At 58.2% G+C, this 25,823-nt stretch overlaps 4 protein-coding genes across 5 annotated transcripts; 1 reads left to right on the top strand and 3 right to left on the bottom strand.

Moving 5' to 3' along the window:
• Positions 1-9,099: 9,099 nt before the first annotated feature.
• On the bottom strand, positions 9,100-13,194 carry SLC25A28 (solute carrier family 25 member 28). The gene is made up of 4 exons (XM_014885991.2): positions 12,766-13,194; positions 12,441-12,669; positions 11,589-11,645; positions 9,100-10,201 (listed from the first exon to the last, which is right to left on the bottom strand). Exons 1-4 carry the CDS (start codon positions 13,192-13,194, stop codon positions 9,684-9,686), a joined length of 1,233 nt encoding a protein of 410 aa, XP_014741477.2. The 3' UTR covers positions 9,100-9,683.
• Positions 13,195-13,749: 555 nt separating this feature from the next.
• ENTPD7 (ectonucleoside triphosphate diphosphohydrolase 7) lies at positions 13,750-20,078 on the top strand. Of its 2 annotated transcripts, none has more exons than XM_088169192.1 (12): positions 13,750-13,826; positions 13,907-14,074; positions 14,152-14,357; positions 14,435-14,585; positions 14,984-15,087; positions 15,161-15,217; positions 15,497-15,645; positions 15,719-15,888; positions 16,667-16,991; positions 17,097-17,182; positions 17,300-17,461; positions 17,615-20,078. In XM_088169192.1, the coding sequence occupies exons 1-12, from the start codon at positions 13,819-13,821 to the stop codon at positions 17,841-17,843; spliced, it is 1,815 nt and encodes a 604-aa protein (XP_088025318.1). In that variant the 5' UTR covers positions 13,750-13,818; the 3' UTR covers positions 17,844-20,078. The 2 variants fall into 2 exon arrangements, with proteins under 2 accessions (XP_088025318.1, XP_014741399.2); XM_014885913.2 differs by having other exon boundaries at positions 13,753-13,826; positions 15,722-15,888.
• ATP6V0E2 (ATPase H+ transporting V0 subunit e2) lies at positions 19,444-21,114 on the bottom strand. The gene is made up of 4 exons (XM_014885983.2): positions 20,996-21,114; positions 20,859-20,906; positions 20,501-20,646; positions 19,444-20,231 (listed from the first exon to the last, which is right to left on the bottom strand). The coding sequence occupies exons 1-3, from the start codon at positions 21,097-21,099 to the stop codon at positions 20,553-20,555; spliced, it is 246 nt and encodes an 81-aa protein (XP_014741469.1). The 5' UTR covers positions 21,100-21,114; the 3' UTR covers positions 19,444-20,231; positions 20,501-20,552.
• Positions 21,115-21,298: 184 nt separating this feature from the next.
• Positions 21,299-25,823, bottom strand: COX15 (cytochrome c oxidase assembly factor COX15). The gene is made up of 8 exons (XM_014886003.2): positions 25,557-25,823; positions 24,954-25,076; positions 24,545-24,731; positions 23,944-24,111; positions 23,348-23,429; positions 22,864-23,018; positions 21,853-21,966; positions 21,299-21,601 (listed from the first exon to the last, which is right to left on the bottom strand). The coding sequence occupies exons 1-8, from the start codon at positions 25,781-25,783 to the stop codon at positions 21,470-21,472; spliced, it is 1,188 nt and encodes a 395-aa protein (XP_014741489.2). The 5' UTR covers positions 25,784-25,823; the 3' UTR covers positions 21,299-21,469.

Here is a 25,823-nt window from a genome sequence, read left to right as displayed (position 1 = left end):
CCCGCACGCACTGAGGGTCGGGAGCGGACCGACAGGACGGCCCGGCGGCTCCGCGGCCCCGTTAGCACCCGCACCCGCAGCCTAGCTGCGCGCTACGCGCCCTGGACCGGAGGCGGCGGCGGGACGGCGCGGCGGGACCCCGGCGCTCCCGCGAGCATCGGTGCGGGGCCGGAGACGGACGGAGTGGAGCGGCGCGGCGGGACGGGACCGCGCGAATCCGCAGCGAAGCGCCGCCGCCCCGCGGAGCCGCCGCGACGGCCGGGCGGGCCGGGCGGGCCGGAGCCGAACGCGCCGCGCCAGCGGAGCAGCTTTGCTTGTAAAAAAGCCGACGGCGGGGCCCGCCAGTGCCGCGGCCCCTCTATCTACTCTGTATCGGTCACTGCCAGCGCCAGCTCGCCCAGTCAGTCAATAAACCAGGTGCAATACTCGCCGCCCGATCCTCCTTCGTCCACCGGCGGGTGCCCGGCGGAGCGGCCGGGGCCCGTGCCCGGCGGCGGGGCGGTCGCCGCGTCGTGCCCGCGGGGCAGGGCGGCCCGGCCGGCTTGTGAGCGTGCCAAGGGCGCTGAATGGGGCCGCGTAGCTCAGAGCCGGGCCCATTGTGGCAGACGGACCGGCGCTGAAAGGAGCCGCCGAGGAAGGTAGCGAGAATAGGCGCTTATTGGATTCGGGAACAAAAGGTGTGGCAGGGAGGCGAGGGACAAAGGGGCCCCGGCGCCGAGATTGACGGGCCGCTTTGCCCCCCACTGAGGCCCAGGCCCGGCGCTTTATGCGCGGGGGCTGCAGAAACGTGCTGGGTTTTGTTCCCCATTCTGGGAGCGCAGGGGAAGAGGAGGGGGGTCCGCGGGCCGCTGATTAGGGCCGGCCGGGCCGGGTAGCCTGAATGCCGGGGCATTATTGCTACATGTTCAGCCATTTCGCTCGATTGCAGGGGGAGGGGGCGGCCGAGGCCCCCGAGTCCCACAGGACCGGCCGCGAGGTCGCCTGTCGCCCGCCCCGTCCCGGGCCGCCCGGTCTCGCTGTCGCCACCGAGGCGCTCTTGGGGCAGTGGCGGCCCCGCTGCCGCGGCCCTGCCTCTGCCGTGCGGGTCCTGCCGAGCCCCGGAGCCGTGCCGGGGAGGGCCGGACATGCAGAGCGGCGCGGCAGCACCGGCTGTTTGGGACACCTGGGGAGCAGGGAGGACCAAAAGCACCGGTAGCTCTCCCATGCCGTCCCGCACATCTGCCCGACGCTGGCTCTCCGAAGGTGTTTCCAGCGGAGCCTTCTTGGAGCCGGCGCGACGGACGCAGACCAGGGGCTCGCTATGCCACCCCTCGACCCAGCGCTGCCCACCGTGTCCTCCTCGTGACCTCCCTGTGTGTGTTGTGACAGTCCCTCTGTTCTGAGCAGAGGAGCACGCAGGTAACCACCGCTGACGTTACTAACCCCGGGTTTTACGCACATTCCCACAATTGAAGTTGAACGTGCACCTTCGGGGTTTGCTGTTTGAAAGGAACTGGAGAAATTCTTTCCACTGCGGGGACAGAATGGGCAATCCGCAGGCCCCAGTTCCCAGCCTGGCTCGGCTCGGCACGGCACCCCGCTGTCCCGTAAGCCACCCCGAGGCCGGCTGGCTTCACGGGGCCGGCGCTGGGAGAGGATGCGGCACGCCCAGCTGATTGTTTGCTGGATGGCAGTAAGGTGTCGCAGGAGAGGAAGCCCAGGCCCTGCTCTTGGCTTTCAGAGATGAGTGGTTAAGGCCCTGTGGTCTCGTGGGTAGAAACAGGATAGCCAAGAACAAAGGTAATGCGCTTTCTTCACAGCAGCAGTCAGGCTGGAGAGATTTGTCTCTGCCATAGGAAGGAGTTGCATTTTCCTCCATGTTCTGCCAGACTGTTGTCTGCAAAAATAGGGGACCCGTGTGAGTTCATACTTCAGCATGCAAACCAGAGGAACTGTAACCACAATAGAAGCTCCTCCAAAATCAGGGTGTGTGAGAGGAGTTCTCAGCTTAACACATCCCCTCAAACTATATGGCAGTTGATGAGAAATCCACTGCATCTCAGCAGCACCCAGAGCCCCTGGCTGAGACCAGAGCCCCAGCATGGGACAGGCTTCCCAGGTCTGTAGGCACAGTCTCTAGAGCACAGACAGTTCTGTGGAGCAAAAGGACACCCGGGGACCTCACAGCCATATTGCAAGAAGTGGTGCTGGGCAGTACCAGCATGATCCAGCACCAATAGTACCCAGCCATAGTGCACTCTCCACTGGCGCCTGGTCACAATCCTGACCCTTCTGTCCCTCCACGGAGCTGGAACAGTGCCCGTTCGGGGTGTTCCAAGAGCCTGACTGTGGGCTGATGACACATGGCGCTGGAAGTTTCTAGATGTCCACCATAGCAAGCCCCATTCCTGGGACAGATACCAGCTGTCCCACCAGCTCAGACTGGAGGAAGGGCAAGGGGTTAGTGGGAGGGAGCCCTCTGCAGAGCCTCGCCCAAAACTCCTGAGCTGATGGGGAGGACAAAACAGCACAAAGAGACGGCGATGCTGGAGGGCCCAGAGCAGGGTGGCGGAAGTGGAACACTCCAAAGAGGAGGAACAGCCGGCAGAGGCCAGTGGGAGGGAGATGGTGGGAGATTGCAGATTGGACCGGCTGCCCAGGGAGGGGAGACACAATGGAGGGAAGTTGCTGCGTAGCTGTGCTAGAGCAGCACCCGCCCATGATGCACACTGTCCCCCACAGCCCAGGTTGAAGCGGGATGCCTCCAGCAGGGTGAGAGGCACAGGGAAATCTCGGGTGGAAATTCCTTCGGCATGGTCCTGTTGTGGTGGTGCCAGAGCCAGAGGGACGTTAGGGAGGGAGTGACAAGGATGGCCATGGACGAGGGGCAGAGGGCATGTTTCTTCCTGGTTGACTGGGGGATTTACTGCTATTTGGGAATCAAGCTTTGAAGGTGCTGATTGATTTCAAACAGGAATGAGATTCTCTAAGTGCACTGATTTAAAGGAAAGCAGGGACTTTCAGGGCAGCTATGTTTTAACTCCCAGGCCTCAGACCCATTCTGTGTGCAGGCTCCAGCTGTGTTTTTTATTCAAGTTTCCTGTACAAGGAGGAGCCCATGAGCAGAACTGTCTGCGTCCAGTGGCTCCTAGGGAGACTCCATCCAAAGCTCAGTTATTGCTGGTTTTCTGTGGCCTTTCCATCATGCTCAGGATCACACAGAAGCAGTGCTGTTCCTTCTGCAACACCACAGATATGCTTTGGTTTCCTCTCCTTCCTGATGTCTTTTTCCCTTCCTCTGTCCCTCTCTACTGCCAAGGTCATCCCTCCCCCTCTTATCCTTCATCGTTCTGTCTCCACCACCCACCTGTGGCCATCAGCAAGGAGCTCACCTAGGTGCAGAGGTAGATGCCTGCTTCCAGTGAGGCTGGTCAGGCTGCTTGTGGATCTGGGCAGGCATCACTGGGTTCTGGTCTCATCTGCTTCAACCTGGTCATAACCACCTCCTGCTGCCTGGGTTGGGAGCCTGGAGACCCAGCTGTTTGCTAGTGTGGTGCCCAGCTCTTGCTCCTCTATTTGGAGTGTCAGCTCCTGCTCTGGAGAGCTTCCCACTGCAGCCACCCCAGCCCTTGAGCTGGGAGCTGCTGAGGCTGCTTGGCCACTAGGGCTCTGTGGAGCCATCAGATGCTGGAGATGCTGGAAGCTTCTCCTGGCAACAGCAATATGGAGTTGTCACACAGAAACTCTCCAGTGCCAAGAAAGCTGTTGCCATCCATGGATCAGGTAATTAAAAATATTGGTACTTGTGCTATGGAACCTCCAGTGAGGCTTTCTCCCACTACATGCCTGCAGCACGAGGGGCAGGGACCTGCCTCCCTTCCGTGGGTGAGTCACTGCATCACAACATGACTACACCTGACTGAGCAGGATGACAGGACTTGTATGTTTTAGCAGTTTCTTCTTCCTGTGAGATCAGGCACAGTGCTGCCACTAGGGATCCAGGTGACCCACGAAGGATTCACTCTGATTCAACTAAGGATCCGAGTGATCTGTCCACAGAGGGGGACTGAATCTTCGTCCTCTCCAGAACAGAGTGCTGCTGAAGGTCAAAGCTGTGTCCTGCCAGAGCCCTTCTCGGGATATCATGCCACTATCTTCAGTCTAGGCAATAAATAAAACCCACAGACACTTCCCCGGGGACGACCCTTCTCCCTGCCCGGGGCTGCTGCAGGTGGGCGGTGCCGGGGCGGGGTCCCGGGGGGGTCTCGAGGTGCTGCCAGCAGGGACGGGGACACTTGCTCCCGGGACCTGTCCCCAAGCGAGATACGCCACCGCCATCTATCGGCCAGCGCCCGGGGACAGGGAGTGACAGACTCCTGTCCCCGCCCGGCCGCGCCGCAGAGGTTCTGCAGCTTTGGGGGTGCCCGAGTCCGCCTGCGAGGCGTGGAGGGCTGCGGAGCATCGGGGCAGGTGTGCTGTCCTGCTAGGAAGGGCAGCGGGACAGACTGGATGGGAAGGCTGGATGGCTGGTGGGCTCTGGGCAGGCTCTCCCCACGGCAGAGCCCTGCGGGAGCATTGCTGCACCGGGCAGCATCACCGGCGGCTGTGCATACACCCACCTGCTGCCAGGTAATAGCTGGGGACAAGGCCAGTGTCCCTTCCCAGCCTCTAGCCACCGTGCAGGTGCCTTGATAGCGAGCAATGCTTTGCTGTGTTCTATTAGCTGAGCACGAGCACCCCAGTCTCTGTGATTTTCAGCAGATTTTCAGCTGAATTTTTTTTTTTTTGGCCCCAAAATGATGCAGTTCACCTAATTTCAGGAGCCCCCCCTAAAACTCATGATGCCCTGACACTGCCTGCAGCTTCCAGCTAATGTGATCGCTCCCTGCAAGTTCTTGGCCAAGGACACGGGACGGCTGTAGGAGTCCAGCGCCCGGTGCCTGTCACAGCTCATCTTCACCAGAGGGAGCTGTGTCCCATACTGAGGCACAGCCCAGCTTCGGCTCAGTTCCCTACCCTTTTTATAGCCCTTGGCAATGCTCCAGGTGACATACTGCTCAGGTCTAATGGGCATCCAAAGGTGCTTGGATTTACATTTCTCCTGGCACCCACCTAGCCGTGCCAGGCATGGTCTGTGCCTGCCAGGAGTCTCCTATGTCAGTCCCAAAGCCATATTGCCCCAGGGGACACTGCAGGCTTTCTCTGGGGCTCACACTGGCTGCCAATGCAATATCTGCAGGCATGCTGGGCCAGGGAGATTAGGGCTGAAGCCTCCACCAATCTCCTGGAGCAGCCATTGCTTCAGCTGCTTTTGAGGATGATCCCAGACCAAGCTCTAGTGTCACAGCATGTCTGAGATGTCCTCACCCATGTGAGGACTCTTGCAAGAGTGACCCTTGCTGCCACCCTTGTGCCACTCCCATCTAGCCCAAGGAGCAGCTTCTTCCCCACCTCTGTCACCTCCCCAGTGCATCAGGCTATCTGCCCACACCCCAGTTCCAGCCTGGATGACACTTTGGAGTCCCTTTTTGGGGGGAATTTGACCCAGAAGCCTGCACTAAGCAAGGGTGCTCACCCAATATCTCCCCATGAGAGCAGACATGCCAAGAGCTGTCCCAGGCCAGCCTAGGGGATTGCTTCTTCTAGTGGCTCTCTATAGACAAGAGGGAAGGTTTTCAGCCTCATCTTTACCTTTCAGGGTATATTCCCTGCCTAGAAAGGGAAATAGCCTTTCAGGCTATTCTCTGCACTGCCATGCTTGGACAGAGCCAGGCAGGCTGGGACCAGCCCAGCCCAGAGTTGTCTCTCAGTTTAAGCCAGGCAACAGTGTGGGTCAGGAGGGGGTTTCCCAGGCCCACCAGAGGCAATGTCTGCTCTGTTTCCAGGAGCCCCAGCACTTGTGTTTGGCACTGCTGTAAGGCCAGGAGGTCATGAGAACTTGTACAACTTTATTGGGGTCTGACACAGCCCTGAGGAATCCCAGAGCCAGGGTGGGTTGAGGCTGGAGGGAGGCTGGAGTCCATCTCTCTGCTCCCCATGGGCTCCAGCCACCTCCTCCCACCAAGCAGGGCTGTCAGGCACCCACTGCAGAGGGGCTGGGGGGCAGGAAACCTCAGAACAGCCCAGGGTGCTGGCAGACCACAGGGATATGGTTTCCAGGGCAGTGCTCTTGCCCCCCTGCCTGTCCCTGAGCTGGGCTGACAAAAGCTTCTGAGCACTGGACCCCAATGCCCCACGTGGGGTCATGAAGGCAGGAGCAGCTCACTGGCCTCAGCTGAAGGTATGGGACAGACACTGGAGAGCTCTCCCCCACTTCTTTCTCTGAGTAAGATGAACCCTCAGCCCCAGCTTCCCTCAGCCCAGCTCTGCCCTTAACCTGCAGGAGTGCAGTCATCTCCAGTTACCCCAGGAAGGCAGCTGGGGGCTCCTGAGCTGCTCCTGGCACAGCAACCTCAGGCTGCCTGGAATAGTTTGGGCTTGAGCCATAGCACAGCTGTGCAGCCCCAGACCTGTCATCTGGAGCAGGGCCAGGCCAGTGGTGCTTCCCAGCTCTGCCACAGGGGCTGCAGGGCTCACCCGACCAGAACACACCAGGACAGGGCTCAAGGGGCAGCTGGACACAGGAAGGCAAGGCAGCAAATCCCTGCCTGTGCTGGATGTCTGGGGATCCTGCAGGGAGGTGAAAGGAAAAGGGATTGTCTCCAAAACTCTGCTGGGCTGAGCATTGCTTCCTTGCTGGAAAGCCAAAAATAGTCTCTTTACTCAGAAGAGGCTGTAGGAGGAGAGATCTCACTCGAAGCACAGCCAAATACCTAGGAGGCCATAGGACAGACCCAGAGCAGCATGCCTACACTGAGAGGCATTACCAGACCTTGGAAAGGCAGCGGCCAGAGCTGAAACAGCCAATAACTCCATTGCCTCCAGACATCTCATCATGCCAAAGGTGCCAGAGGAACCAGTCTGTCTGGCAAAGGAACACCCCCACCATGGCAGAACTGGGGAGCACCAGCATGCTGCCATGCCCAGCCCTTAGTCTGTGTCAGGCATTCAGCTCAGAGATGGCAGCAGGACAACATTTTTCCTGTCCATCGTGGCCTGGCCCAAGGGATATCTGGGAATCCTCATGGCAGCTCTACTGTCCCAAACCCAAAAGAGGCAGTGCCATTCCCTGCAGGGCTGCTGCTGCCTGCACTGGGCAACACCCAGCTGCTACTGGGAAAGCTGGCAGAGCACCGGGAGACCAGAAAGGCTGTGCTCTTGCCAGGGCAACGCTTCAGGCCAATTGCTCACATAGCAGCATTTCTGGGCTGTGCTGACTTATCATCTCCCTGTTCCTGGAGGTATCACTCCTTCCCCCAGCACTTCGGTGGGTAGTTATTACTGGAAAACATCCTAGAGATACTTTCAATCATGCCTTCATCCACTGACATTTAGAGAGCATCTTCCAGCAGCTGATGGACTTAATAGTGTGAACCTTCCCCCAGCCCAAATGTGTTTATGCCTTTTCCATGGAGTTTATCATTGCCCCAGGCTAAAGGCAAAGCTGCAGCTCTGCTGCCAACAGGTTTCAGCTCCTGGGCAGAGAGACCCGTCCTGGCAAAGCCCAGCTGTACCCATCTTCTGCAAACTTCTGTCTAATGCCCTGCCCTCCAACCTAATCCTGCCCTCGTCTCTTCCAGCCCTCTCTGCTTCTCCCTCTTGGGTGGAGCTTCAGGGCTGCCAAATCTTGCAATGCTCATACTATTTCTTAAAGCCCCAGCTCCTGAAATAGTGGGAAAACTTCAATTTCCTGACCTCCTGCAGCTTTTGTGTCTTTAAGGAGTTTCCTATCCTTCTGCTTGTGCACAAAAAGCAGAGACCAGAAGCTTGCAGCTCGTGCCAGGGAGCAGAGGACGGGCACAGCACACAACCAGGAGGAGCCAGGCTGCAGAGCTGTGGCTGTGGCTGCTCTGCGCCAGGGACATCCAGACCTGCCAAGGCAGCCATCAAAAATCCCACACGTGGTCATCCAGCTTCCTTCACCACCTTGAGGAACCAGGGCAAGAGAGATGTGTAAGGGAAAGGTGGATGCAGGGCTGGGCTGGGGCTTGGGTAGGATGTCAAGCACCCAGCCCTGCAGTGCAGGGGTCCTGTGCCCCAGCCATGCTGGAGCCCAAAGCCACTGAGGGTGGCACATCCCCCTTGCTCACCCAGCAGCTTTTCCAGCCACAGGAAAACCCCTGTCCTCACCAAGCCCAGTCCAGCAGTCTTCTATGCAGGCCAGGCCAGCAGATCCTCTGGAGCAGCTGCAATCTGACCCAGATACCCACTGGCAGCACATACCACAGCTGTGAATGCATTTCTTCCAGGGCATTATTTTGGGCATGCCTCTGTGGGACATATGCCACACCTGAATGCACTGGGAGACTCAGGCATCACCCACGAGCACCATGTTCAAGAAACCCAGAGATCTGCTCTGGGCAGGTCAGCACAACGAGGCAATACTTTAGTGCTCAGCTCACAGCTCCGTAATCGGGTGGGACCCTAAAATAAACTGCTATCTAGACAATTAACAACATGTTAAAAGAAGTTTTTCTAATAATTACCACTAGATTGGAAAAGATATTAGCACTTTGAGCAAATTTGAGATGCTCACCAAGTATCAAACTAGTCTAATTACTCAAACTTATGGGACAAAAGCCCTGCTGAGCCCCACATCTCCCATATGACGTGCACAAAGCCTTCCAGCCTCAGCACCAAATTCCTGTGCTGCTCCTGACATATAACCCATCCTGCCAACACTTCCATTTGGAGCCGTTTGGAAGCATCCTGAAGATCCCCAGTCAGACTGAGGGTGTGGAACTATCTGGCCAAGGAAGATAAACCTCAGCTTCTCCTGCAAGGTCACAACTCACACCAGCAGCAGGCAATGGACCATGAGCCAAAGGAGATGGGGGCACCCTCATCCCTGCATGCTGCCAGGGTGACTGGGCCAGACAGGTCCCCTTCTCCCACCACCACCACTAGACTGCTCTTCTCTCCCTGCCCTGGGATCTGTCAAAAGAGCTCAGCACCAGGCATAGTCAGAAAGGCATAGTGCTGGGAGCTGGGCCATGCTGGAGTAAGAATGGGACATGAGGATAGAGCAGAACTGCTTTTATTGGAGGTGTCAAGAGCAGGAACAAGAACAAACCTACAGGCTCCCTCCTCAAGTGCCATCCTCCCCTCGCCCACAACCACCACCACCATCGGGGCAGTCAGCATCACGTGTGCGTGCTACGAGACAACGGCCAAGACTTACACTTTGCTTCAGCCAAAAGCCAGACAAAGCCCCCAGCATCCCGCTGTCACCTCCTCCTTGGCAACTGCGAGCTCAGCTTGGCCCTGCCAGGGGCAGGGCAGGACATTCACCTTCCCCTCTGAGCAGGGGTGTTTTGCATGGGATGCTGTGGTTAAGGGAAGTCAGGAGCACAGCTCCACCAAAGTGCAGGGGGATGTGACCTGGGTTGCAGCTCCCAGCAGGACATCTCAGAGGACCCCAGGAGAGAGCAAGCTGTGCAGCCTGAGCAGAGCTGCAATCGCCACAGGCAAAAAATGGCATTGCTGAACCCCAAAGGGCTTCGCTGCCCCCTCTCTTTGACACAAACCAAACCAAAAGGGAGAGGGGTCAGAAGACAAACCAGGAGGGGATGTGAGGCAGGTCTGGAACAGCGTTTGGCTCTGGATCACTTCCCAGCCCGACGCTCCTCCTGGCGCTTGGTAAGGATATATTTGAAGAACTCGTACACGGACCAGGCAATTGCTGTCGAGGGCATCTGAAAAATGACTCTGGCCTGGACCCCTCTGAAGTAGGCGGTCACACCGCCCACCTGGTACACCGTCCTGAAGGCATTAGCCATGCCTGTGATGTGTCCGCTGATGTTGGAGCTCAAGGCCAGGGACTCCTGGGTGTTGAGCAGCGTTTTGCAAACGTCCAAAGGCGTAGTGGCGGCAGCAGCGACAGCCCCCGCGCAGGCTCCAGAGACCACGTGGGAGCCTGGGTTGTACTGTCTGTGGGGGTTGAGCTGCTCTTGCAAGAACTCGTAGGTCATGAAGTGAATGGCTTGGAAGGGGATGTTCATGGTGAGCTGGGTGGTGTAGCTGCGGTAGAAAGCTCCGGCCCCTTCGTTGCGCCACACAGCCCGTACACAGTCCATCACATGCTGGTAAGGTGAGTTGTACATCTGCATCCTCTGCTTCACCACTTGGGACAGGCGGCAGCAGCAGCAGCCACGACCCAGGCGCAGAGGGGAAGAGGAGAAAAAAGGGTAAACACAAAGCCAGGCTTCCTCGAACTGCTTGGAATTTGGTCACACTGGCCTAAGAGCTGAAGAGAGACTACTCGAACCAGCAGTGCCCCTGTGTCTCCAGAAAGGACACCAGCTATTTAAATCTGCTGAGGCATCACTGTCACACAGACATCACCACTATGAAGCCACTCACATGCCACAGCCCCAGGGAATATCCTGATATCCCGTTGCTTACAGTCCAGAACTATCCTTGCTCCCAAGCAACTGATGTTTCCCCATCCACTGCTGCAGTCACTCAGTCAGAACTCCCCCAGCATCCAGTCTCTCATTTCCCACACAGCTCTCAATCTAGATAAGACTGTCCCTCCCTGCCACCCCCACTGCAGCCCAGAATAACCACAGCTCATTGCAGAGCCACTAGCCAGGAACTGTTAGCAGCAACTGCCAAAATGCAGCCACTCTGAGGCAATATTCAGATGCCAACCCCCCAACACATCCAAGAGCGGGACAGGGGAGTCCAGATCACAGCCTGCCACTGCCTGCCCTATCTCAATGTGACCATAATGAGCTAAAAGTGATGCGATGCTCAACTACTACAGTCGTGACAAGAGAAGCTCCAGGGGAGGAATGACAACGGTCTGGAAGTTGCCTGCTCCTTGGGGTCCCTGCCATGGAGTGGGGAGGCAGGATCTGTGCCCAGATCAGCTGGACCCTGCACTATCACAAGCCCTCCAGTGTCAAGAGGCAAAAATACCTTCATGACTGGCCTTTCCTCATTGCTTCTCCTTCTCCCACCATTTCATGGACTTAGTAAAATTACAAACTCCCTATATCTCTTTCATATATACCAGGCTCATCAAAATCAGCATCTTCCAGACATTTCACAAGATCTCCCTTCTCCGAACTTCTCTAGCATGTTTTTGTATCCCCCTCTTTTAATTTTCCTCTTGAACACAGGCCCACAACTGTACCACCTCTTCCCCACATCTCAATACAGCAGTGCCCAGCTTTCACATACTTAGAATGACTTTGGCAGTGCCCATCACATCTCCCTTCCCTTCTCTCCTGCTGTAGGTAAGTCCTGAGCCAAACTCCTGGATGAAAGGCCCATGCCCTCCCACCTCCTCCTAAACCGTGGTTTGCTGTGCTCGCGAGTTAATCTCTTCTACCAACCCTGTCCATAACAAGTAGCCACCAGGGTCCCTAACTAGACCCATAGGCCACCAAAAAAACCGTGCAGTCAGGCGAGTAGCAAGAGCACTCTATGTGCTATAGAGGCGACCCAAGAGGCTTGGGCAGACGCCGATTCTCCCCTCCCCAGCAGGCCAGGACCATCGTTACCTTCAGCAGGGTTCATGGCTGCATCGTGGAGCAATGTTGCTACACACCCGGCTGCACCTGCAAAACAAGAACTGCCACATGTGAGGGGGGGAAAGGTGAGGGACCCTGGGACTCCACCACAGCCCCAAGTCCCTGGCCAAGGCACAGGAGGAGGCCCCTGAAAAAGGTGAGATCTGAACGTGGCCTCCATCTCCCTTCCGAAAGACAGGCTGGTCCTCAGAGGTTCCCACCCAGAGTGAGATTGAGAAAGAGAGGGAGAAGATTGTGACAGGCTGCCAAGTCCCATGGGGTGACCGGGATTCATTTGTGCCCACTCCTTGGGGGAACAGGCCAATGGCAGTCCCAGCTGGCAGGGAGGCCTTAGGATGGCGAGCGTCCCCATGTGCCACGGAGAAGCCTGTTGGCACTCGGCTGCATGCCTGCCAAGGGCGGAACGTGCCCTGCTCTCCCCTCAGCCCCATGCTCCTCCTACTGTGGCAGATCCTTGAGACGAGCAATGGGCACCATGGTGAGACGGGCTCCAAAACCGCACAGCACTCCTGGCGTGAGCTCTGGCACTGCCAACCCACGGGGCCGCGGCCAGTCTCAGCTTGTCTGCAGGCAGCTCCTGTCCACCAGCATCCTTCCGAGCCAGGGCCACTAACCTGCTTCAGGCCAGATACCTGGCAGCAGCTCTGGCAGGCGCGGAGCGGTGCTTCCCCGTGCCCGGCACCGTGCGGCTGGCTCACGGCTGGAGAGAGCACAGGGCTTTAGGACATCCATGGCACCCCGACCCCACGGCGGGACCGGCCTCCCTACCGCCAAACCTGCCGCTCCCACCCCGCTCCCACCCCGGCGTGGCGGGGCCGGTACCGTTGGCCACATGGCTATTGCCCCCCGCGTGGATAACGTCGCTCAGCGTCTTTTTTAACTTTTCGTAGCAGGCGAAGTAGAGGGCGTGCGCCGGGCCGGCGCCAGTGGCGGTGATGTTCAGGCCCCGCATGGGCCGCCAGACGCCCTCGGTGCGGGCGATGCGCCACAGGGCCTCCAGCACGTTCCGGTAGCGAGCGGCGGGCTCCGGCTGCAGGCTCTGCATCCGCGTCTGCAAAACAGGGCGGGCCGGGCCGTGCGGCTAGTCAGACCGTGCCCGGGGTCCCGGTGTGACGCCCCGTCCCCCCCTTCCCGCGCCCGCCGGCACCTTGACGCAGTCGATGGGGTACATCACGCAGTGCTCCATGACGCCCGCCACGGCGCCCGCCAGCATGTGCGTGGACACGGCGGCGCCCTGGGGCAGCGCCTCGTAGTCGGGGGCGGGCGGGGAGCGCGGCTCGGGGCCTCCCGGGCCGGCACCGGGACCGGGACCCGGCGCCACCTCCGTCTCCGCGCCGCCCCGCCGCGCCCGGCCCGCGCTGCCGCCACCCATCAGCAGCAGCAGGACGCGGCCCGACTCCGCGCCGCCCCGCGCGCCGGGGCCCGCGCCCGCCCCCGCTCCCGCCCCCAGCTCCATCGCACCGCCGCCGCCGCCGCCACCGCCCCGGCCCGCGCCCGCCGCGCCCCGCGCTGCCCCGCCCCTCCCCGGAGCCCATTGGCCGCCGCCGTCCGGTACCCGCCCCCGCAGCGCGTCCATTGGCTCGGCAGGCCGCGCACCGCCTACGCAGGCGAGCTCATTGGCTGCCGGCGCCGCGGCTCGGGCGTCGCCATTGGTCAGTCGCTCCCTCCGGCGCGTTCAGGCGCGCTTGCCCGTTGGCCGCCGGGACTGCCCGCCCTGCCGGCCCTCGCAGCCCATTGGGTGTCTCAACTTGGCGCTCCGCCCTGCCGCGCAACGCATTGGCCGGCGAGCCCGCGACCTTTGGCCCACTCGCCCCGCCTCTCCGCAGGGCCGGGCAGCCGCCATTGGCCGGCGAGTCTGCCACTCCGGACGTCGGCGCGTGCTGTGTATTTGGGCGCTGGCGATTGGCTGGAAGCCTCGGTGTGACGCCTCCCGGCGAAGGTCGGACGCGGGAGCAAGGGCGAAACCAGGCACCGCCCCCGTCCCCGCGGAGGTGGGGGCCGCGTCTCGTCCAGTACGATTGGTGGTCAGGCAGCATGGGCGTGGCCCCAGCGGGGCGGGCGGAGCCGATTGGTCGCCGTGCCGCGGGGGGCGGGGTTCCGCCCTGCGGGGCGCGGCGACGGTGGCGGCCGGTGACGTGTCCGCCGGTGCCGGCGGCGGTGCCGGCAGCGGCGATGCGCGGGCGGGCGGCGGCGGGCGCACATGGCCAGGTGAGTGGGACCGGGCTGGGCCGGGCCGGGAGGTCGGGGCTGGCGCGGTCCTGGTGCTGAACAGTGGTCTCTTCCCTCAGGATCGGTGTTTCCTGCCTGTCGTGGCGCTCGGTGGGACCGTGCCCGGGGCCGCGGCAGCGGACGGCTGCGCTGGGGCTCGCTCTCCTCTTGGGGCTGCTGCTACTGCTGGCGGCCGCCGTACCCCGCCGCTGGGCCGCGCCGCCCCGCGCCTCCCGGCGGGACGACAGGTGAGCGGGGACCGGGATGCCGGGGAGCGGGCTCACCGCCGGCCGCCGGTGCTGAGCCGCCCTCCGCCGTGCCGCAGGTACCTGGCGCACGTGGCGGAGCTGACGGCCACAGATACCGAAGACTCATCCCTTAATTACGGGGTGGTGGTGGACTGCGGGAGCAGCGGGTCCCGAGTTTTCGTCTACTTTTGGCCCCCGCACAACGGGAACCCCCACGACCTGCTGGACATCAAGCAGATGAGGGACCGGAACAGCCGCCCCGTCGTCAAGAAAATTAAACCCGGTGCGTGCTGCTCCTCTCCGGCCCCGGGCCCCCGCGCACGGACGGGGCGGGCTGGCTCACAGCGCCTTCCTCGCCAGGCATCTCCGTGACCGCGGCAGCCCCCGAGCAGGCGACCCCCTACCTGCGGCCTCTGCTGCGGTTCGCGGCAGCGCACGTCCCGGCGCGGAAGCACAAGGAGACGCCGCTGTACATCCTGTGCACGGCGGGTATGCGGCTGCTGCCCGAGCGGTGAGTTCGCGGCCCTTGTCAGGCGAGCCAGGGATACGCTGGGGTACCTCAGCCTCGAGGCAGGGCAAGACAGCTGCCTGGTCTTAGACCTTGCGGGAAAATCGAGAATCCTGTGGGGGAAAATTGAAAAAGGAAGAGGCGCGTTGTAGGGGCAAGTGGCGAGGGATGCAGGAGGGTTTGAGCATGGTGGGAAGCATCTGAGAGGAGATGCTTTTGATTGAGGATCTTAAACAAGTAGATCTATTTTTCATCTCCAAAACATGCTGGCTGCAGCAGCAGAGCTTGTGAGGTTGAACGAGGGCTGTAAGTGCAGTGTAGTGTAGTATGACTCCTGATCTCTTCACGTGCAACGCTAGTGAAGATGCCCTAGCATCTGTCCCTCTCCTGCACCCTTACAGGCAGCAAGCTGCAATCCTGGACGACTTGGTGACTAATGTGCCCCTGGAGTTTGATTTCCTCTTCTCCAAATCACATGCAGAAGTGATCTCAGGGAAGCAGGAAGGTAGGAGCTACCACAAAGCACTGCTTGTTCCTCTTTAGTATATTGTTGTAATGACCTTTTCTACCTTGTGCAGGTGTCTATTCATGGATTGGCATCAACTTTGTCCTGGGGCGGTTTGATCATGAGGATGGTGAGTCTGGCTGTGTGTAGAACAGCCGGGAGGGTCTAAGCAGAGCCATGTTGGACCTTGTACCAGTGCTGTAGCTAAGATCAACCTCTGGAGTAGGCAGCAATGCCTGACCCCTGTCATTTGTGTGAAACTTTCCCGGACTTGGGAGGTGGCCCTTGCAGGTGGCCCTTGGGGTCTGCCTGCAGGGGTGCCCCCTGAGGCAGCTGTGCAGTGGTGGTGGAAGGGAGAAGATGCTGCCCCAGGCCCTGCCTCTTGCTGACATGCTGCTGTGGGTTGCAGAGGAGGATGCAGTGGTCACTGTAGCGCTGGGGGACCAGGGGAAGTCCCTGGTTCGGAAAAGAACAGTTGGGATCCTAGACATGGGAGGCGCCTCTCTGCAGATTGCCTATGAAGTACCCGACTCCGGAGCCATCTCCTCCCCACAGCAGGTGCGTGTCTGGTCCTCAAGAGCAGCTCCTGCCTTCCCTGGATAGCTGCTGATCATGGATTTATCTGTGTCAGCAGGAGGAGGCTGCTAAGAGCTTGCTGGCAGAATTCAACCTGGGCTGTGACGTGCAGCACACTGGCCACATGTACCGTGTCTACGTCAACACTTTCCTGGGCTTCGGGGGCAATTTTGCCCGGCAGCGCTATGAGGAACATGTGCTGAACCAAACCTATGTGCACAACCGGTATTGCTGCCTCACCTAGTGGTGCCCCCACTAGGGCATTGTGAAATGGGGTGCTGGTTCCTTCATACTGTGCTCCCCCCCTTGGATTTGCCTCAAGAGCCGCCTGTGGTGATAACAGCTCCCACAGCCATGCTGGCAGCAGCTGTGTGGCAGTGGCAGGTGCCTGGGCTGGCACAGAGTGCTTGGCTGCTGCTGTTCTCCAAGCCTGGCAGGCGTTATCAGTGCCACAGCTCCCTGCCTTTGTCCTTCTCTCCTTGTGGCAGGCTACAGGGAGGCCCATCCTAGTCGCTTTTGGCTTTTCCTGCTCTGACTTCCCCTCCTCCAGCACTGATTCACTCAACACATCTTTCCATTGCATCCCCACCTTGAGCTCTCCTGTCTCCTGTATCTCCTTTCCTTCCAAGAGCACTTCATGAAGCTGTCGCCAGAGGTGGAGAGGCTTGGTGCCCAGGTACTCCTGTGCCGGGAGCAGCCCCTGCCTCCGGATCCCCAGGGACTGTGCAGAGGCACAGATCCCCATGGGCTGGGTGGGGTGGGCTGTGCCTTGTTGCACCCTGCAGGTGCTCAGAGCATGTAGCTGCAGGCCAGCGTGACAGATCTGGCGAGTTCAGCCTTAGCAGGAGGTGTCAGGACAGACACCAGCTCTGCAGGATACAAGAGGACACAGCCTGGTCTGGTGCAGAGGGTATCTGGATGTGGGACAGGGCTAGATTAGGCTTTTGGGAGGTAGTATATTACCCCCTGTGCAGCTGCCTTTTTTTCCTGGACTGTTTTCCAGGCTGCACAGCCAGCAGACAGGGCTGAGCCCCAACATGCCCTTCTTGGACCCCTGCCTGCCTGTGGGGCTGGACGACACGGTGGTAAGGGGTGACAAAACCCTGTACATGAGGGGACGAGGGGACTGGCAGACCTGCGCAAAGCTGCTGCAGCCCCTCCTGGCAGAGTCCAGTGGCAATTATACCTCCCTGGTGGAGACCTACAAAGCACCCATTGACTTCAGCAATAGCGAGTTTTACGGCTTCTCGGAGTTTTTCTACTGCACCGAGGACGTGCTGCGCCTGGGGGGCCAGTACAGTGCCTCCACCTTCACCTCTGCTGCCCAGGTGCGTGCTGCCCCAGCCCAGGGGAGCTGGGCTGTTTGGGCTGTTCCTGGCGCTGGGAGTGAGGGTGGTTTCTTTGCTCTGAACCTCAACTTCTCCTTCCCCCAGGAGTACTGCAGCCAGCGATGGGAGGTGCTGATGCAGCGTTTCCGTGGTGGCCTCTACTCAGCGCATGCTGACCAGCACCGGCTGAAGTAAATGGACTTGCTGGGAGGGGCCACGGCTGGACCTCCTGGGGGCCTTTTGCTGGAGCAAGAGAACTGGTGCAGTTGTAAGTGTCTGGCTGATGCTCCTGTGTGTTGTGCCTGCAGGTATCAGTGCTTCAAATCAGCATGGATGTACCAAGTCCTTCATGAGGGCTTCCAGTTCCCACTGGACTACCCCAGCCTGCACACAGCCCAGCTGGTGTACGACCGGGAGGTGCAGTGGACGCTGGGAGCCATTCTCTACAAGACGCGGTTTCTGCCACTCAGGTACCATCGGCTCGCTGACGGCATCACATAGGGAAGGGTGGTTGGGGAGGAGCAGGATTAACTGCACTGGGTGAGGGCTCTGCACAGATGGCAGCGGGACCCTGGCAGTACCCCACTGCATCTCATGGCCAGTACTGACACTCCTTTCCATAGGGATCTCCGTCAGGAGAGCATCCGGCAAGCACACGCCTCCTGGCTGCGCCTCTCCTTTGTCTACAACCACTATCTCTTTTTTGCCTGCATCCTGGTCGTGGCGCTGGCCATCGTCCTCTACCTCCTGCGGCTGCGCCGCATCCACCGCCGGCAGCTGCGCTCGGCCCAGCACACCCTGCTCTGGCTGGACAAGGTGGTGGTGCCGCTGGGCCAGGGAAGCGTGCCATGATGCCAGTGGGACCCAGCATCCAGTTGCACCAGCAGAACTAGGACTGGCAGACAGCCTGGGCTCTGAGAGTGACCATCTCAAAGTCTGCACTCCATCGTCTCTGCATCAGAACCAGAGTCTGTGGGCTGAGGCAGCTATGGACACAAGAGCTTTCCTCTCCACCTTGCCCCAGTCCTAATCTTTGCATTCCTTGGCCTCTGGCCTTTGCCCCAGTACGTGGTGTAGAGCAAAGTCCTCTGCTACCAGCAGGCTCAAGGCTGTAGCCCTGGCAGATCCCTCAGATAACAGGACACTATCACTGAGGCAGCCAACCCAGGGCTCTGGCCTGAAGCACTGAGCCACCCCATGACTCAGCCACCAGTTTACGGAGCAACCTGGTGGTGTGCTGTGGTTCATCACCTGGGTTGGTGGCTTTCTGCAGGCCCTGACAAGCCTGGGGCTGGGAGAATGGCAGGCATCAGCTAAGTTACTGCAGGAACAAGGCAAACCATGAGTTCCACCAGGCTGCTCTGCCCAACCTGGCCCCTCTTAGAGTATTCCTGAAGGGGTGTCCTGCTCTTTGCTATGTCTTCCCTCTGAGGACAATCCTACAGTCCTACCCAACATTCCAGACTGAGCCCTGAGGGCTCACTGATTGATTCTTGAGGCACCACCAAAGTGGGCTCTTTCATACATTCCCTCCTGGGCACGGCTGCCCTGTGGTGTCCCAGGCATTAGTGTCAGGACCTGTGGTTCTTTCCTCTATGAGTGCGGGCTGGACCTGCCCCGGGAAGAGCCACCTCAGTCCAGCCCAGCTCACAGCCCCAGGACAGGTCAGGGCTGCAGCTGTGCACACAGGCACAAACCTTCCCTGGGGCTGGAGCCCCACTGATGGTCCAATGAAGTTTGTCACTTTTATTGAATTCAGCTGTTCCCATTCCTGTAGCAATAAACAAACCCTTTGAGCCATCCAGCACTGGTGTCATTTCCTAGTGAGCAGCTCCCAGCAGTCATGGCTGCTGGTTGGTGGGGTAGCTGCATGTCTGCACAGCTCTGCTGCTGCTTTGTGCTGCCACAATGTGACCATGGAGCTCCTTTCCTGCCAGTATTGTTCTCTGATTCCAGCAGGACTGAACTTCACTGAGCTGGTAGCAGCAAGGGGAGCTCTGATCCAAACCAAACTGTTGGGATCCTTAGAGACAGCATCCTTTGCTGCCCTCTTCCTAAGAGGAAAGGCCTGCCCACTCAGAGCCCCTCCAAGATGCTGGTGTATGCTTCTGACCTTATTCCCCACCTGAATCTTAGCTGCCTGGAAAAAACGCTGCTGCTCCAGCGCCATGGAAATGGCCCCAGCACAGCTGCAAGAGGCTGGGCAGGTACCCAGTTCTCTGTGTAACACACACAGTTTCCTCTCTCTGACCCTGGTCCCACAGCATGAGTGCACAGGTGGCATCAAGGATAAAACTTTCCATGCACCAGTGTGCTTGCTGACCTGCTCAACAGCTGAGGATCCCAGCCTTGTTCTCACGGTGCAAGAACAGTGTTGGGGAAAGGAAAGGTGTCTGAATAAGGTCAAGACTGTTGCTCAGCCTCAAAGCAGCAAGTGACTCAGCCTCTAGCATGACTTACTACAAAAAGGATTTATTTCCACAACACAAGTGAAACAACGCAGACAAATAAATAAATAAATACAGGTAAATTATCTGATAAATAAGGGGAAACCTGAAACACAATGCCCTACTTGGCTCTTCTCAGAACCTGGACCAATCTTGTGGTGGAGTTTCCTAAACGCTACTGCAGCTGCCTCACTGCTCAGGTGGGAGACAGACCTCTTTTCATCCCCTCCAGCACATCCCAACACCTCCCTTATCACACCCAAAGGGGTCTGCATGCTCCTCCAGGGTCAGCTCTCCCTTCTCCCACCCCCAGCACAAGGGACTGACCAGACCACAGAGGATGCAATGGCTCCTGTGTTCTCACGCAGACAGGCAGCCAGTGCATGTAATGACCAGGAACAGGGACAGGGCAACTAGTTGGGCAGCTTGGGCTACGAGCAGGGATTTCATGTGGGGGGCTAGGGCTGCTAGGGCTGAACACATTAAGAGGGTAGGACAAGCACTGCTGGGACAGGACCTGCTGACACCACACGCAGATCCCTCACAGGATGGTGCTCGGTCACTGCAGCACTGGGCCAGCTGAAGGGATCTCTCCCTGGTAGCCTGGCTGCTCCTAGTGTCACATTGGTAGGCCCTCGCCCAGGGGTGCTGCCTGCCACGCTTGGGGGCCCAGCCATCCATTGGTCCAGGCTGCAGTGCTCCAGGTGTGCTTGGGCAGCGGGTCCAGCCTCTGTCCCAGCACCTCTGGGGGCTGTCTGGCACAGGAGGGTAGAGGCTGGAACAGCTACAAGAGCTAGGGGAGGGAGAAAGGAAGAGAAATTAGCACCAAACCACATTCACGAGGGAAGCTCCCACAAATTTGAGAACTACAATTCTTGATTTGCCCAGGCCCAGCGCAAAGCCAACAACCTCCCACTGGAACCAGCTCACCACAAGCCACAACGCACAGAAGCCAAAGCACTTCCCCCAGCCCAACAAGGGCCAAGCTGCAGCTCCCTCCCCAGCCAGATACAGGCAGGCAAGCAGGGACTTCTCTGCCATCCCAGCTCTCTGCCCACTCACGGTGATGGATTTGATGGGGGTCTCTGTTGAGGCGCCAGCTCCCAGGGACTGCTCACTCCCAGAGGAAGCGCACGTACCAGATCGTCTCGTTCTTCAGCTGTGGCCCGAACAGGGGGTTGGCCTGGGCCAGGATGGCGATGAGCCAGCTGCAAAGAGACACAACCTGCCGTCAGCCCCCTGGCAGGATCAGAGTTCCAGGAGCGGCTGCTTCCCCGGGGGTGATGGGCCCGGGAGGGAGGCGGGCCGCAGCCCGGGGTCTGTCCTATCCATCCATGGAGGAAGCTAGGCAGCAGCCACCAGTCCCGGTGAAGCCAGTGGAGGCGGGGGAAGGGTACCAGATCCAGCCCGCGGTACTCACAAGAGGTAGCAGCACACAGCGGTGGTGACCAGCATCGTGATGATCACCCTGTGGAGACACCGGCGTTAGCACGGGAAGGCCCAGCTCCAAAATCCCCGACTCCCCCTCACCTGCGGCACCCCCGAGCCCCCACTCACCCGCGGTTCGGCCCCTTGGGCACGAACCAGGGGGCGGCAATGCCCACGAGGCCCCAGAAGGCGGAGAAGAGGACGAGCGGCAGCGCAAAGCTGTGCGCCGTCATGGCCGCTCCGCACCGGACAGCGCCCCGCCCACTGCCGCGCCGCGCCGCCAATCCGCGCCCGGAGCGCACCGCGCTGACCGCACCGTCACCTCTCATTGGCGGAGACGTTCGGCCCAGCTCGGCTCGGCTCGGCTCGGCTCGGCCCGGCCGCCGCAACCCTCCGCACCTCGCTCGGCACAGGAGCACCAAGCCAGACACATCCGCTTCAAAAAATTCCTTTATGTTACAAAGTTCGCACTCACACCCGCCGCCACCGCCTCCCGCGCCAGCCCGGCTGGGCACACATCAATCTGCGCACCCGGGGCTCGGGGACTCGGCCGCCCCCGCGTCCAGCGGTGCGGCTCCTCGGGAGCGCTCTCCCGCCGGTGCATTACTTGGGAACTCTCCGGAGCTCGTTCATGAGCCACAGTGCCATGCTGAGTAGGGCCAGGGAGCCCGACTGGTGCGTAGCAGCCAGAGGCGTAGGGACATAAAGCAGCAGGGTGCTGATGCCCAGGCCCACCTGCCAAGAAGGGAGAAAAGGTAAGAGCAGTTGTGGATACACCACTGATACCATGCCCAGCACAAAGTGTGGTGTTAGAAAGGCTCATGAGCCACCCCAAATTCAGAGTGTGCATGCAGTATGGTGAGGTGTGGAGTCTAGGCAGCTCTGCCTCTCAGCTCTGGACTCTTGGAGCCAGCATAGATCCAAGTGGGGTCAGCTCTGCCTTGTGAATGTGCTCCAAAGGAGTAGGAAAAAAATAAGGGTTGTACCTGCACACAAGCTACGGCCAGTAAGGAAGTCACAGCCATCCTGGTCCTTCGAGGGAGTGGGATCTTCCTTGAGAAGAGGTACAGTGCTGTGACAGCTGTGACGGAGGCAATTCCCTACAGAAGGGAAACAACCATCCTTCAATGAAAGCTCAAGGGAAATGGGTGCAGTGGCCTTTGGCTGTGCCTTCCATGCAGTAAAAGAAACTGTGCAAGCAATATTTAACTAAATAAACATATTAATGGCCATGACCAAATCCTAGAGCTTCCATGCCATCAGGTTAACAACCCTGAAATTTAACTGAAGTTATGAAGACTTTTATTTTGCTCCAGATGAATGCTTTACTTCTCAACAGCTTTTCCTTATTTATTCAAGTCATTAGGGATTGTGTCTGTCCTCTCCCCAGCTGTCACCCTGACAATTGAAGGTGGAAGCTGTCATCTGGAAAACTGATCTCATTTCCACCACTCAGCTATAGTTCACCAGCATAATCTTGCTGTGCAAGTCACCCCAGGTGATCCAGCTTAATCTTTCTTTTCTTAGTCTTAGCCACAGCTTAGTTCACAGCAGTGCTGTCAGTGGTGCTTAATATCCGGATTGCTCTGAGTAGCTGAGATATATTCATAGGGCACTACTGTGCAAAACAAGTTCAGAAATGCTGGAGGAAGCATTCGATATCAGGATTTCCAAGTTTTATTTTACACAGTTTCCCACACATTCCAATAGAAAGGGCTACCCCACACTGTAGCTCATGTTATGGAAAAGGAGACTCAGAGAAACAAAGTGTGTTACTTGCGCAGGAGGAAGACCTCCTTAAGGAAGAAGGCCACACTGAAAATAAGTAACAATGCTAAACTTCCTCTTCCTGCAGAAGCAAACTGGTAAGACGCTCTCAGGCCCTTTGGACACCCTAGAAATCACTCAAGCTGACAGAACCACAGCCCAAAGAAGACAACTTGGCTGCAGGAGGCAACCAAGAAGCAGCCCAGACATATCAGGAAGACAGCACTTACCAAGATCCTGTGATCAAACTGTACAGTCGTAGGATTCTCAAAGATATTTCTCAGCATGGGGGAGAAGGCAAGGAGATCATCTGGGATCCAGCGCTCCCCCATTTTGGGGAAGGAATTGTACACAAGGCCAGCATCCAGCCCTGCCACAAAGGCACCTGCAATTCCAGAGCAAAAAATGAGACTACCAGAATAGACAAAGGTGTCACTCCAGGTTGCACAGCACTCATTTAAGAGCTCAGCTTGATCCTGAATTTCTTTTAGCAACATATACAGAGATCACATAGCACAGGCAGGCTGGAAGGTGCATCTCCACCTGTCCAGGAAAGACCAGTGAGGAGGTTCTTGACTTTAAGATCCCCGACAGCAGCAGCTTTCCCAGAGAATGGATGGGGCTGCTCACAGTCCCCACCAGATCAGAAGAAAAAAACCAAACCAGCAGAGAGGAATGAGTCACAAATTTGACAGCAGAAAGAGCGAGCTTTACCTGAAAGAGCAGTAAGAAAAATGAGAGCTGTAGTGCCATGAGCATATTGTCTCAAGCGAAGGAGCTGTTTGGTTTCTGGCAACTGTAAAATAAAAAAAAATAAAAAAAAGAAAAAGAAATAATCAATGCATTTCCAGTGCTGTTGGCAGCAGCTAAGAAAAGCCTTCACTATATACATAGGCCGAAGAGTTGGCCTCTATTTTACAGGGGGATTTTACAGACCACTACACAGCAGCCACACTTCAGTAGTCTCTCAAAATTACAGGTAATTGAGTCCAGCTCTGTGCAGAAATTGAAGTAGCCCCTGGACAGTTACTGGCACAAATCACTTAGTCCTGCCAGGCACACCCTGGCTGAGCTTCCACAAATTCTGAGACTAATCACTTTTGACCCGAACAGCATGAGACAAAGCAAATGTCCCATAACCAAGAAGTTTACAGAGTGGGTATTTTGTAACACTGAAAGTATTCTGTAAGTATTAGATCAGAGTCAGGAACAGAGACTACAAGAAAAGCACCATCAGCCTTCACATGACACCCCAACCCTCTGAACTGACATTGCCCTGGGCTTTTAAATCCTGACACACCACTCTGTACCTTGTGTTGTGGAAGCAGCAAAGACAGCCCTGTCCACAGGCTGGCAGAGTACAGGACCAGCGCAGAGCCCAGGTGTGCTGCCAGACGGTACTGACTGACCCGAGGGATGTCGTAGGAGTCTGGCTTCTCTTCCAGCCCACTCTTCACCATGTACCATCCCAGCAGTCCCTAACAAAACAGGAGACGGTTCAGAGCCAGACAGGACAGCAGCAACTACTAAAATGGGATAAACATTAGGGGCAAAGCAACTTGTTTCCTCTACTTTCAACTAGCTACCAACACTGACACACTGTCATGGTGTCACTGACACCAAGCTATCATGAATCCCACTGTCTTAGTGATGCTGAATCAGAAAATATCAAATTGACAGAAGGTAGGTTTAGATTAGATATTGGGAAAAAAATCTGTGCTGTGAGGGTAGTGGGCAATGGAACAGGTTTCCCAGAGAAACTGTGGACACCCCATCTCTGGTCAGGTTGGATGGAGCTCTGAGCAAACCGGTCTAGTGAGAGGCATCCCTTGTTCGAGGGTTAAAACTAGATGATCTTCAGGTCATTCTGTGATATTTAGACGTTGTCACTAATCCCTGCAGAGCTCTCACCTGGAAGCAGACCAGCCCACAGAGCGCGAGGACACGGCCCTTGAGGGGCCGGCTGAGCCAGCCCCGGCGCCAGAAGTAGGCAGCAGGCAGGATGTAGGCCAGGCCCACAACGCGGCCCCACATGCGATGCGAGTACTCCATGTACCAAATGAACTTGAACTCCGGCAGCGTCATGTCGTGGTTCAGGCTGGTAAAGGACAATAAAGCAACTGTTTCACAGCCCCTCACTGAACTTTGCACCACATGGGATTGCCTTCCTCAGAGAAAGGCAGGGAACAAAGGAGCCGCCACCAGGCAGTCACTGTGGCTTCCCAGAGACTTCATTTTCCTTCTTACAATAGTTTTATGGGTGCCTCAGTTGCAGGAGGGATGCTCTCAGCCCACCCGCCTTGCAGTTTTGCACACTCACATTTTAAACTCTGGGAACTGCTGGTACTTCTGGAACTCAGCTTCCCACTCCTGCTGCGTTCGGGGGGGTTTCATCTCCTTCACCAGGTGCCAATCAACCATAGAAAGGCCTGATTCTGTCAGCCTGGGAGTAGAGACATGAACAGGCAAAACTCACTCCCCGACAGTAAGCAAACCTACTGAACTGAAGTGAGAGCTGTTGGCTGCACAACAATCCAGGAGCTGGGACTTCGATGGCCCTTATGGGACCCTTCCAAGTCAGGATATTCCGTGGTTCTATGCTAAGTCTTAAAACCCTTGCTCAGACAATCCTTAAGCTCACAACTAGAAACAGGATAGAGATCAGAGTCTGTGAATGACCAGACCTAAAATGACGATAAATGTGTAAGAGTTACCCCACAGACTATGACCAGTCTCTCCGGTACTCCCAGCCCTATCCCACCATGTTCCTTTGCAGCCAAGAAGGGAAGACACGAGAAGAGCTCTCACAGGCTCCGGGGTGTGGGGACAGCCGCAGAGGGTCCAGGCGGCGGCATGGACCGGAGACTGCCCCCAGGGACCCGCTCTGCGCCCCTTCCGGTGGGGCTGGGGGTGCCGCGCTCACCTGGTGACGCCGCCCAGCACCACAGCACCGGCTACGGCACCACTGCAGGCCAGCAGCCATCGCCCCACGGCGGGCGGCGGCGTAGCGAGCTGGGGCGCCTGTTGCAGCAGGCGGCGCGGAAGGCAGAGCCGCGGGGGGAGGCGGCCGTGTGTCGGCGGTGGCGCTGGCGGTGCGGGTCCCCCCCGCCCCAGCAGCTGCCGGGCCCCGCCACGCGCCGCTCGCAGCATCCCGAGCCACCCCGGAAGTGTCGCCGCCGGAAGCGCGGGA

This window comes from Sturnus vulgaris, chromosome 8 (genome assembly GCF_052056855.1).
Source record: "Sturnus vulgaris isolate bStuVul1 chromosome 8, bStuVul1.hap1, whole genome shotgun sequence".
NCBI lineage: Eukaryota > Metazoa > Chordata > Aves > Passeriformes > Sturnidae > Sturnus > Sturnus vulgaris.
Note: the sequence above shows the minus strand (reverse complement) of the source record. Positions and strands in the feature narration are given on the sequence as shown.

Coding starts and splice junctions, on each gene's coding strand:
- SLC25A28 (XM_014885991.2), bottom strand. CDS start 13,194: ATGGACGCGCTGCGGGGGCGGGTACCGGACGGCGGCGGCCAATGGGCT. Junction 12,670..12,765: donor ACCCCATCGACTGCGTCAAG/GTGCCGGCGGGC, acceptor CCTGTTTTGCAG/ACGCGGATGCAGAGCCTGCA. Junction 10,202..11,588: donor AGCCATGAACCCTGCTGAAG/GTAACGATGGTC, acceptor GCCTGTCCCAAG/TGGTGAAGCAGAGGATGCAG.
- ENTPD7 (XM_088169192.1), top strand. Junction 16,992..17,096: donor CCTTCACCTCTGCTGCCCAG/GTGCGTGCTGCC, acceptor TCCTTCCCCCAG/GAGTACTGCAGCCAGCGATG. Junction 17,183..17,299: donor GCTGACCAGCACCGGCTGAA/GTAAATGGACTT, acceptor TTGTGCCTGCAG/GTATCAGTGCTTCAAATCAG.
- ATP6V0E2 (XM_014885983.2), bottom strand. CDS start 21,099: ATGACGGCGCACAGCTTTGCGCTGCCGCTCGTCCTCTTCTCCGCCTTC. Junction 20,907..20,995: donor CCCAAGGGGCCGAACCGCGG/GTGAGTGGGGGC, acceptor GTGTCTCCACAG/GGTGATCATCACGATGCTGG. Junction 20,647..20,858: donor GCTGTGTGCTGCTACCTCTT/GTGAGTACCGCG, acceptor GTCTCTTTGCAG/CTGGCTCATCGCCATCCTGG.
- COX15 (XM_014886003.2), bottom strand. CDS start 25,783: ATGCTGCGAGCGGCGCGTGGCGGGGCCCGGCAGCTGCTGGGGCGGGGG. Junction 24,732..24,953: donor CAGTTCCCAGAGTTTAAAAT/GTGAGTGTGCAA, acceptor GTCCTTTACCAG/CCTGAACCACGACATGACGC. Junction 24,112..24,544: donor GTGGGCTGGTCTGCTTCCAG/GTGAGAGCTCTG, acceptor CTGTTTTGTTAG/GGACTGCTGGGATGGTACAT.